Source organism: Pteropus alecto, unplaced genomic scaffold (assembly GCF_000325575.1).
Source record: "Pteropus alecto unplaced genomic scaffold, ASM32557v1 scaffold20, whole genome shotgun sequence".
NCBI classification, from domain to species: Eukaryota; Metazoa; Chordata; class Mammalia; order Chiroptera; family Pteropodidae; genus Pteropus; species Pteropus alecto.
This window is the reverse complement of record NW_006436298.1, coordinates 24338174-24351133: the sequence shown is the minus strand read 5'-3', so window position 1 is coordinate 24351133 and position 12960 is coordinate 24338174. Positions and strand designations below refer to the sequence as shown.

The following is a 12960-nucleotide window of genomic DNA, read 5'->3' as shown; positions in this document are numbered from 1 at the left end:
CATTGTGTCCTTTAATCAGTCACCAAATGTTTATTGAGGACAAACAATATATCTGATTCTGTACTAAGTGGTGAAGATTTAAAAAATAGTGATCCAAAGGGCTCTGATATTATGGAGCTTATTATATTTTAGCAGGCAGTAGTAGTTGTGCAGACGATTTTCAAAAATCAAAGACCATAACTTGACCTAGGTCATGACTGGGAAAATACAAATGAGTACATGGATTTTAATATCCTTCAATATATGTGCTGTAACACTCTCCATTCCCAGGGTCCTCAGCCCTTGTTGGGAACCACTGTGTTAAAAATAGCCATTTTAATTATTAAACATTTTGGTTGCATTAAGTCCAATAAAAAATGCATTATAGCAGGCTACCATGTAGTAGCCTACATTTATATTTATAAAATAATTTTAAAGTTTGTACCATTCTGATAAAATTAAACTGTCCAAATGGGAGTTTCACAATGGAAAATTTGTTTTTTTTTTAATTTTTTTTATTGTTATACCCATATCTAGGCAAACAAAAAACAAGATATTCGGGGAATGTGGAGAGTTTTGAGAGAGCACCCAAGTTATTAAGTTAAAAAAAAAATCTTATAAGGCAATCCTATGGTTAGCATAGATATTTCCGTGTCATTGAGGTGAGTGGAGTATTGAGGAGGGATATAGACAATGAGTTTAAGGAGATCAGCATTATAATTGTAATACCTAACATTTGTATGGTACTTACAGTTTTCAGAGCCCCACTCATATTTTTCTTTAAATCATATACACCATAGTTATCAACTATAGCTTCAGTTTACACAAAACAGAAAAATTAACCAAAATTTTATTATAAAGGAGTTGGGCCTTATATGAGTAATTATTTCCTGAGGATGAAGATGGTCACATTGGAACGATTTGCTAGCGATGTCACTGATACACCTTCTCTAGGAATTCTTAAATAACAGCATAGACTCATTGATCAAGATTGAGATCAAGATTGGTCTCATTCATCAGTCAAAATGAGAAATGATATAACATAGGTAAGTATATAAAGGCCCTTCCCTCTTGCAGGTATAGTAGAAAAAGCACAGGCATGAGCGTCAAATAGCCTTGGCTGGAATCCTAATACCATCTCTTGCTAGCTGTGTGTCCATGAATAATTTATTTGACAGCTCTGATTTTCTTTATCATGTTTGAGAGCTCTGGAGGTGTTAAGGGATGATACAGAGTTTCTAGACTGTTTAGTAAACAATTGTTCTCTTCCTCCTGATGCCTTCCTCTGAGACCTCCATCCCTTCCTAACTCTAAAATGGAAACTTCTGAGCAACCGAGGATGAAATTGAAGCCAAATTTGAGACACACATATTCCTAAGCCCATTAGACTAGTATAAAATTAGTATAAAATTTTAGCAGCATATATGTCTAAAACTAGTTAAATGAGGCAAGATCATGGATCAGTCTTTTTTACAGTTGACCAGATGATACCAAGAGAAAAGTCAGATTAATTTCTGTCATTTATAACATGAATTAAATTTACACATGGAACATGCAATAGAGTTTTTTAAATACCAGCACAGGATAACAGTATTAATTCCAGGATAATGATGATGATGATGATGATGATGATGATGATTTACTGTCACTTTAAGGAAAATTTTAGAAAAAAATCACTTAAGCTTTATTCTCCCATGTGATAAGGTTTGATTAACTTTTCTTCCTTGAAACTCTAGTGTAAAAATGAGCTATTATCTTGCTTCCATAGAAGGGTATGATTAACACAAGTCAATCTGTATCTCTTTAACAGGGACAAGTGATCCATATGTGAAGTTTAAAATTGGAGGAAAAGAAGTTTTTAGAAGTAAAATAATATACAAGAACCTCAATCCTGTGTGGGAGGAGAAAGCTTGCATTCTTGTTGATCATCTTAGAGAGCCATTGTATGTAAAGGTGAGCCATTTATTTGTTTTTCTATAATACAATCTGACAAAAATCTCTGTAATACAATCTGACATGGTAAAAAAAAAAAAACTGCTTCTCACCTCTAGAGAGCAAGAAATATCTACATGAGAAAAAAGAAAAAGCTCCCATAAAAAAAAAAAAAAAACTGAGATAAGACAAAGAATTAAAAAAAAGAGAGAAATGTAAAGGAAACTTTATTTCTATGGAGGTTTAGAAGACATAAGTTAGGGCAGCTGCAGTCAGAAGAGGAAAGCAGGTGATAATAAAGACAGCACTGGGCCATTTGGGTTTCATTTAATGTCCTTTAAGAGAAAAATCGGAGAAGGAAAAGGATTTATTTTTATTTACTTTTGCTGTGGATCTGTTTCTTCGATGGGATATTATTCTATGACAGAACCATGTGGCTCACCAGTCTTTAAAAAGGTTGCAAGCGAACATTCCAAAATTACAGTCGACATTGGTTGTGTTCTTGTGCTATTTGCTTGTGTTTAAGAATGAGTATTCATCTATATAAAAATCCAGATATCAAAATGCATATTTCAAAAGGAATATTTTAATAGGTTCAATGGCAAACAAAAATCTGAAGTACATAGAAAAAAATGATGGAAAAAAATTTTGGTTTGAGAAAGCAAGAATATACATACATATACACTTCTACTGGAGAGGGCGACACTGCATGCAGGCCAAAAAGCTTGGTTAATGACACAATATGAGCAAAGAAGCTAGGAGAGAGAACCCGGGGTCGTTTTTGTTCATTTGTTTACCACGTTGAGTGTTCAGGGTACAACATAAGTAGCCACAACTTCACTTCTACCATACAGGAGTTACACAGTGAATTATAAAGATTTGCCACTTTTTTACATTTCTACAGAAGAAAAATTACTAAATTAAATATAAATTGCACTGGCCTTTCAAATATTAGTATAAATACAAAATGACAATATTTTATTTTATGTATTTCTTTATACTTTTTGATATGCTTTGATTTTTTAAAATTTGGTTTTCATTTCTGTTAATTCTGTGGAGCTTCTTTTGTGAAAAAATCTCTAACTGTTAGCTTAATTTTTTAATTTTTTGTGTTATCTACTTTTTGCCTAAACTTGGATACACAAAGACTTAAAATACACTGGTGAAAATTATATTTTTTACTAGAATTTCATGAAAATTGCATTAATTTCATTGTTTCTACACAACCCTGTGTGATTGACTGACTTGAATTTAATATGATGCCCACATCCTCCATGATGGAAGGTGAATCTTGCCCAAAAGATTTCTTAGGGCCTAACCAATTCTGTAGTAACAGTTAATATGAAAATGTATCCATGAAGTATATGGTTAAGAAATGTGAAGTGTCTACCTTCCTATTTCTAGTCAAAGGAAAAAGTCCAAACGTACCCTGTTATCTGAGTTCTATCAATGTAAAGGTTACCAAGGGAAACAAAATATAGTTCTGAGCTGAGTTTATAAAATCACATTAAAGTCGCAGTGCTCGTACCATTTCTAATAAAAACATTTTTTTCCCACAAAGAATCCCAGAACTGTTATTTTTAAATAATCTATACAAAATAGGTAAGAATACACTTTCCAAATAGGTTGAAAGTCATATAGCTTATAATTTTAATGAAAAGAGAATATTCCTTCAATTCTGAATGACTTCACAGTAAGAGCAGGAGATGAAAACAAGTCTGGAAGAATGGGCTTGAAAAATATTTATAAAAAGGTACCAGTAGAAGTGGGGAGTTTAAATGCAGTACTTCTAACTAAGACATGAGCCACTGAGCCTGCTCTGTATCCTCAGGGATGCTCTGGCACACATCTTAAATAATAAGATAAATTCAGCATCCATTTCCACTGAATCGAATTCAAATTCTCCATTGTCATTTCACTGACACTGTTATCCAAGGTACATATGAACACCCAGAGTTACAGTGGAAGATATAGAAATAATATAAAGGGGAAATGTTTGTGTAAATTGTTGCTCGTTTGGCCTAATCATGAGCTAGAAATCTGGGTATTAAATTGAAGTGCTCTTCTAAATAATAGAAAAATTTTGATAATTAGGAAAACACTTTGGTTAGGGGTCATATTGCTCTCTAAGACTGTCATTTTAACACAATTGATAGTTCCTTAAATGACTCATTTATCCAAGCTTAAGATTTAAAATTTAAAAAGTACTTTAAGCTCAGTTCAAGTTAAGGACCACAGTTTTGTTCTACATAAAATTATTCCTCAGTAGGATTTAAGGGCCCTAAAAGAATGTTCTATATCAATGATCCTCAACCCTGGCTGTACATCAGGATTATCCAGAAAGTTTTAAAGAATCTAAATTTCCAAGTCTCTCCCCTAAAGATTCTAATTCAGGACCTCTGAGGTAGAGTCCACAATTCTGTATTTTCAAAACATAGTAGTTTTTTTCTGATGCACTGCATGGGTAGAGAGTCACTTTTCTAGACATTTCATAGGAAACACCTGAATAGTTGGAATGGAAATATGTGTACAGCCATAAACCATAGAGCACTCAAACAAAATTATTCCAGAGGTAAAAGATGTTAGCATTATCACAGATATTTTTCTTGCATGGTTCAAAAATACTTCCGAAATGCTTTAATCGAGAATCTCAACTATTTTAGACTTCCCTCCCCCACCCCCAAATCAATAAGAAAACAAAAAAGTATAACTGTACTTGCTTTTGGATTATAAGCAAAGTATATATGAGATTATTGAGTCTTGGGAAAATGGAATCTGCAGTTACATCTTCATCGTAATAACAGCCACCATTTATTGAGCACTGTGCCAAGTGCCAGAGCTACTTTATCTCATGTAATCTGCACAATAACCCTACAAATAACTATTCTCATCTCCTTTTTATAAGTAAATGAGACTCAAAGAGATTAAGATTGTCATGTCCACTCAGCAGTTAATCAACATAGCTTCTATTTTCCACTAAAGGTGACTAATTGCCATGGCCACAGTTAGGTTTTGTTTTGTTTTATTCCTTTGTTTTATAATGTCAGTTCTGCAATTTAGAGTTTATTCTTTTATAGTAAAATGGTTATTTTGAAGCTGCCTGGGTATGAAAATGAGTCACGGGTGTATTTTCTGAGTAGAATCTTGTATCTTGAGTCACATTATATGATCCAAATACCATTCCACTTCCTATTTCCATTATGCCTCATCGCTTAATTCAAATGCCACCCTCATAAATAGTAGTTCCCATCATTTCCGAATCCTGAGATATTTTTCTTCATGGCACTTACCACAACCTTTACTTATCACTGCATTTTTTTTATTGTCTGCATGCCTCCTCATATGTAAGCCCCAAGAAGTGAAAGACTTTGTTTTGTTAATTGCAGTATTTCTAGTGCCTGGAATAGTACTTGGCACATTTCTAAGTGTTCCCAACTATTTTTCAAAGAAATGAATGAATAAGCATATATAAATCACTTGAACTGCCACATAAAAATTCTCCTGAAGTCATAATTACCTAAGGATATTTCAGTCGTTTCAACTAACAAATTCCTATTTGTGTTGAAGGCAGTGTGGGCAGAATTTTCTGTTACTTGTATCCAAAAGCATTTAACTGATGTACTCCCTAAGGCAGTTTGTCTTGGTAGACAATTGAATCAAGATGCTAAATAAATTCATTGATTAGAATAAAAAGTTTGTTTTTCGAAACTCATTTGCAAATGAAGAGGTGTTACTGAGCCTTAAGCCACTTCTACCTAACATTACCTCATATTTCCCACTCAGTGGGGTGGAATGTTCATAAGAGCAAGGATACCACTTAATTGTTCACATTTAAATTCCCAGGTTTCACCCGGAGTGGGTGTCCAAGTTATATTTGTTAAATTTCTGAAATCCAGTACAAGGTTTGGATCTGACCTCTTTCAATCTGGGATATAAACTTTTTAAGCTTCGGGTTCCTTATCTGAAAAATGGAAACAACAATACCTTGTTCACTGAGCTGTATAAGAATTAAATTGAAATATCTATGTAATGTATTTAACAGCGTGCCTAACATAACATAGTAAGCTTGAATAAACATCGATCAACGTTAACTGTGCTTGTTGCAGTGGGGGAACGTTTTCCTTTTTATCTTTTCTATGCTCTGTATTTCTGAAGCTCCACCTGGAGCACTGTTCCCTCTGACAAATAGTTTATAGAGCTTAAACCAAATAGCTCAGCTAATAATATCATTAATGAACGGGTTCTGATGTTTCCATTCTTTCCCATGTTTATGTCTTTGCTGATTAATAGAAATTGAAACTAAAGCAAATATCTTGCTTTAGGACAGTAGGAAACGCTTGCCATGAGAGTAAAGAGAGTTTGAATGTTTAATTACCCATTTGAGTTGTCTACACTAATCACTTCACTGGGTTCACAGCTCTCTACTTCGCATGTATGGATATATCCCAGGTGTTCTCATTAATTATATGTCACTTCCAAGATTTTAAGTGTTAGGGTGATACAATTAGAAGTAATACACAAGAGAAATTTCTCTAATTTTTGGTGTAAATTTTGTGTTGTAAAATACACTACTATAGTCACTTGCAAACACTAAAGTGTCAGTTGCATAAGATATGCAGTATATCCATGTGATGTGCCACTGAGCGGATGACTGAAGCTCAGAAGTGTAGTTGATCAAGGAGAATATTTATTGCAGGAGTGCTACACTTTCTACAACAAATGTACTCCTGAAAGGTTGTATGTAAATCAAATGACTGTAAATTGAATAATTTAAAAGGCATTAGGGGAACTTTTTACTTAAATAAATCCCCTTGTCACTCTTCAAAGTTAAGAATCCCTTTGTAATGCAAAATATTTATCTTTTGTTTTAACATTGATTCTTTACATATTAAGTTTGTTTAAAGTATACCTGTACTAGAGAAAAAACAGTTACCGATTCAGGGCTGCTGTACATACTGTTCTCTCTGCTTCAAGTTTTGTAACTGTTTTGTCAGGAATTGGGCACAAGAGTACTGGGCTACGGATTCTTTCAGCCTAGTGGATTCTCACATCCTGGAGAGTCTAATAGTCTGGGTTGTCCAAGAGCACACTTTTCTGTTTATGCTAATTTATTCCAGTTTACAATACAAAGATTTTCTATTTAAAAAGGTCACAAAACACAGTTCTAAAATTCATCTAGTAGCAGTTTTTTCTATCTTAAAAGCTTTCCTGATCTCCACTGCTATTCTTTTCAGACACTGTTCTTTTCTTTACAACGTTTATAAAAATGTGTAATTACAAATCACCTGTGTACTTCCTCATTCTACTATACACATCAACAGTGTCAGTTTTGCTCACCACTGTTTACTCAATTCCTAGCACGTTGTCCGGCATATGATAAGTACCTAATATGGCTGAGGGAATTAATGAGTAAGAAAATTAATAAGTGGATAGAAGTTAGCCAACTCCCATTTACTTAGAGTATTTTAGAAATGTCCCTAACTGATCTAGTTCTGAGCTATCTCTCCAACCTCCTTCCACTCTCCATCTTTTTCAATCTGCTTCAACCACACTGGCTTCTTGGTGATCCTTGAACATGCTAATCACTTGCCCTTTCCTCCACGTGGAGTGCTCTTTCTGTACTAACATGACTTAATCCTTCTGATCTTTGGGGTCTCTATCCAAACATACTTCCTCTGAGAGGACTCCCTATCCAAAATAGCAGCTCCCAAAATGCCCTCTTACACTCTTGTCTCCATTGCTCTCACCACCGAACTGTATGTATCTATTTGGGTATTTATCAACTGTCTCAGAGCCTAAATGTAGGGTCCAGAAGGTCAGGGACATTGCCTGTCTTATTCACTGTAGTATGAATAAGAACCATGAAGGGCACAGAGAAGATACTGGATAAATTGTTTTGACAGAAGGAAGAAATGCCTTCTCTCTTTTCTTTTCTTCTCTTTTTCTTTCTGTTTTGCTGTTGTTACATTATTTCCAAATCATAGCTTGTGACAATAAAAATTTAACCTTATGTAACTGTACAAAGTGCTTTTATCACAATATCTCCATTTTCACTTATTTGTGTGTTTAAATTACATTGTCCTATATCATAGAATTTGTCTTCAGTGACCTGAGAAGTGTGAAGAAATTGGAATCATATTCTCATCACCTGTAGCCCAGTACTGAACATAGTTGTTGAATTTTGTACCAACTCACTTTGCCTTTCAGGAATGTTGATAGCCATTCTATAATATGGGGAAACTATTCTAAGCCTATGTTAGGAAATTTCATTGTTTTGGAATGATTATATTTTATAATCAACATTTTCATATAAATTAATTTTGGAATTATTTATAATAATGTCACCTTTTGGACTTCTTAGGTATTTGACTATGATTTTGGACTACAAGATGACTTTATGGGTTCAGCCTTTCTGGATCTCACACAATTGGAGTTAAACAGGTAACTTTTGAACTGTTATAATATCACTACACCTTGTTATAAAGCTGGGCCAGTGTAATAGAAAGTGTCAGCAGATCTGAGTTCCAATCACTGTTCTGTGATGTGTGGTCATGAGCTCTCATGCTAGCCAGGCTTTCTCAAGTACATCTTTCTCATCTGCCCAATGGCAATAATAGCATCTTCCCTGACTACCTCATTTGACAGCAACTATTCAACAGAAAAATTCTTGGGTGTCTGCTTTGTCCCTCAGCACAGTGCTAAGCACTAGGAATCTAGAGCTAAAAGACACATTCCTTGCTCTCACATTCCTTGCTTATACAGTTATAGTGGGGCATAAAGAAAAATTATGCCTGTTGATCATAATTATTAATTTAAGAATCAGACCACCATATAGAGAATAAAACATGTGTACTTTGCTTCTAAAACAGCAACTCTCTTATCACTTAAGCCAAGTAAAGTCTAATTTTGCCATCACCAGTAATCCCAGGTTACCAAGGAGCACCCCTAAAGTGGAGGCAGATTGGCTGTGCTTGCTCAGTTACTTTAGTTTACCATTGCTTGACTAGCTGTAAAGTTATATTATTTTACTAATATTAATCATTCCTTGGACCTAGTTAGGGGCTTACATTTTTAAAAATGCATTACTATATGGGAGCTAACACTACAGGAGATCAATACTATAGAAGAAAAAAATTGATTCAAAAGGGATCAAGCAGTGCTGGAATGGGTCACAAAGGTAGCTGTGAAGTCTCTGATGAGTTAAGGAGAAGGAATTCCTGTCTGCATTAGGTGATCATGCTTTATCATGTGACAGGAATAACGGAAAGCAAGAAAGCAGAGTAATGGGCCAGATCACTACTCTATATTTCTGTAAATGTAGATGAGTAGAGAAATATAAATAGCAGAACCCCCTTATGTCTTATAGTCAGCTAAGTGTGAGCACAGCGGCAGCTTATTGGTCTTCCAATGGTCATTTTTGCTTCAAACTGGCCAAAAGAGGGGCCTTGTCTGTACTTCCTACGAGTTCTTCATTGCAACCTAAAGTGTAGCACAGGGTTGACCTGAAGGTAGAATACAGGTGATAGCTGGCTCCCCATCTCACTACAGTTGAAAGAAGTGTCCTATATGGGATTATATGTAGTCCATTATCATAAAAACTGAGCTTCAACTAGAATGGATTGTGCCGTTTTTCTATAAAGCCCACATTATTTTCTCTGCAGACTTCTGTATAATGATATGCAAATTATCGGACTTAATTACAAAGTATAAATTTCTCTTTTCTATTAAAGATAAATCATTGTGAAAAATAATTTTAAATTAAAAATATATATGATGATTAAGAAAATAAAAAGATAACAAAAATCATTTGATGTCGATTTTGTCACAATACTTATTTTAGATATTTATAGCTAATCATTCCCTTCCCTCAAAACCACTTTTTAAAATCACGTGCCAGTTTTTAAAATCACATATCTGTGTATGCCATTACATTCCATGTATAAATCAGTAGTCTCTGGATGTAGAAATACAATAATATTATATTATATCATGTATTAATGTAATATTATAACACAATATTATATTATATTACATTTTAATATAACATTTAATATAGAATTAACTTATTACATTATAATAATAGTAGCAATGTAAATATTTATGCTACTGTGTAACCCATTAAAGTATCTCTTTGAAGGAAAATAAGTAGGCATAAAGCAATTGCAAATATTCTTAAATCTTTATCAGGTAATCATTATAAAAATGTAATGAAGTTTTTCCTATTACTTTTCCTTTTAATCATTACAAGAAAAATCACACACAAACACACATTATAATGCTTAACATGTATTTGTTAAAATAAAAGGAACTAGTTTTTAGTATCCAACCATAATGATTCATTATAACCAAAATAACATTGGAACAATTTGTATCATAATTATTATAACACATAAATCATCTAACAGATTATTTATGTTTCAGTTAAAGTCCCTGACATAAGAAAACTTCATATTCTTCATAACATCATTCCCTGACTTGGCAAATTAAGCATCATATGAAAGTTTCCTAGTATTATAATATCCTAGTTTAAAAAAGTACCTAGGGTTCTCAAAAGTACCTAAGGTTATATGAGAAAATCATTTGAGAAACTTTATAAATATGTGCATTTCCAGGCCCCACCCTGATTGATCTACAGAACCAGAGGCATGATGGCTGGAATTCAGGAATACGTACTTTTTTAAAGCTTCCCAGTTGATTCTGATGTGTAGCCAGAATAAAAAATTCTTACTTGGACCAGTTTTCCTCCACAAAAGCCTCTTCCTAGTACTAGACTCCAACTGTATCATTTACTAAAAGTTTAGCTCAGTGAAGACCAGGATCTTATCTTTTGTCTTGACCTCTGGTTTTTACCCAGAACCTAGCACAGTGTGGCATTTAATATATCCTTAATATGTGTTGTGTGAATGAAATGAATGAGCAAGTGAATGAACAAGCCAAGGGAACATACCTAATTTGCCAAAATTTCAAGATTCAAGTTTGGTGCCGAAGTTTTCATAGTCCCTTAGGTTTGTTATAGGCATGAACTCCTATTTGTTCAATATTAATTAAAATATGGAAATAAGATAGCACCTATGCATTGTCAGTTGAAAGCGTATTTCGCTTATTTTCTAATGGGTAATATTGACTAATTCATAATGTCTTAGAGATACTTAGCTAATTCTGATGTCTTCTAAGTGTTGATCAACTCTTCTAAAGATTGATTTCCTTGTGTTTCTGAATCTAAAAATTGTTCAGGCATAGGTTTAACAACCCAAAAGTAGAAGCATTGTTTTAAAAATTGAAATTTCTTGTAATTAAATAATTATACATTGTTTTTAAAGTATGTCTATAATGTATATCAGGCAAATTGTGTTTTATATCCTCTTCACTCACTCATTTGTTTATTCTATATCATACTCCTGAGTTTAAAAAATCCTAGTGAAGTAAAAGGAAGATAGTGGTCAATAAGTGACCCTGTTTTGTTATTGGACTCAAATTTGTAGAAAATAGTTGGAATTGCTTTCTATGTATTTAGAAGGGACTTACTTATAGGTTTCTCAATACTGTTGTAGTTTCTTGGCCTTTCCAGCAACCCCATGGCCTTTCTAGAACCTCACGAAGGACTGAAACCTATCCAGTGAATCCATCCAAGTATACCTACCCACTTGGCCCACAACTTATTGGATAACTTAATACATAGATGATACTTTAATAACAAAAAAATGTGGCAGGAAAAGGAAGACAAAATTGTTGATATAAAATATATTTTTGGCTTATTCATTGAATGACTGTTTAAGATCTTAGTATTTTATATTACAGGCCCATGGATGTGACTCTAACACTGAAAGATCCCCATTATCCTGACCATGATCTTGGAGTCATTTTGCTCTCAGTGGTCCTTACCCCTAAGGAAGGAGAACACAAGGATGTGGTAAGTCTCTCCCTCCCTCCCACAGGACTGCTTTCTTGCTCTTAAACTCGCTCTCAGCTGTTCATTCAAACATTGTTTGAATGTCATGAGCCTTTTCTTAACCCAGAGATAATAATAAGAGAAACAGCATATGAAAATCTTCCCTGTTCTTTGTTTCTGTGAGTATCCTGGGTATCACTAGTTCCTCTGTATTGTATCTTTTGAACTCAAAGTTCCTGTCTATGCTCCAGATCAGAACCTCTTGTTGTAAATAAGGGACACATTTGCTTTTTATTATAATTTTATTTCCCGATTTCACATGTTATATTGAGGACAAATAGTGGTATTCATTCAGGAAATACATTTATTAGTGAATTGAGTATCTGGAATTCTACATTGAGGGATCCAGATCTTACTATTTTGACTATATTGTCAGGTGTACCATAACAAAGAAAATGATGTGAAATTATAACAGAGTTTCTGCTTTCTGGTATTTGTTTGCTGAATGAGTGAGTACTTTTCATCTTTTTGATGGGCTGCCATATCGATGTTACCCATTTTCCAGCACTGGCTGTCTATACTTCCTTGCACACCATGCTGCTATGAGAAACTGACAAGGATACAGAGGAGCCGATTACTACAGCACTGTTGAAGGGATATTAAAAAATATCAGGTTTGACCAACATCGGTATGCTAGCCAGTGCACTTTCTGCTACAATTTACCAGAGATTATTTGTTAGACTCAATGTGCTTTCTTGTACTGGGAGCTACTCTCACTAGTTCTGATTGTAACACATTTTAGGACTAGACTTAATTTTTTAGGCAAGTTCAGATACTTTATTTCAGCAATGTGTCTTAAAATAATGCACGATTAAAGTTGGTGCATATTGTCTGCTGAAAAGGTATTATTGACATTTTTCTCTAGACTGTAGTAAAAATAATGAATTTCATTTTCAAAGTTGAGTTTTAAACTCATTGAAAATTTCACCCTTTTCAATCTTTTAAAAAATGAAACAATGAGCACATATATCCATATATAATATTTAAGTATGACTTAAGTATCCTTAACTTCAGTGAGGAAGAAATTTCTCTTTTCCAACAAGTATTACCAAGTAATACCTACTGTGAGAACTTAGCACGATGGAAGAACATATATATAC

The 12960-nt window shown here is 33.8% G+C and overlaps 1 protein-coding gene across 17 annotated transcripts in view; it reads left to right on the top strand.

Annotated features, from left to right (window-relative positions):
• MCTP1 (multiple C2 and transmembrane domain containing 1) overlaps positions 1–12960 on the top strand; it is a 453050-nt gene that overhangs the window by 218359 nt on the left and 221731 nt on the right. For 13 of the 17 annotated variants that reach the window (XM_025047696.1, XM_025047700.1, XM_025047697.1 and 10 more), the window contains exons 3-5: positions 1790–1932; positions 8273–8352; positions 11695–11821. In XM_025047696.1, the coding sequence (XP_024903464.1) occupies positions 1790–1932; positions 8273–8352; positions 11695–11821 (350 nt within the window). The remainder of the gene's footprint in view (positions 1–1789; positions 1933–8272; positions 8353–11694; positions 11822–12960) is intronic. The other 4 variants (XM_025047701.1, XM_025047692.1, XM_015590446.2 and 1 more) reach the window with 1 other exon arrangement.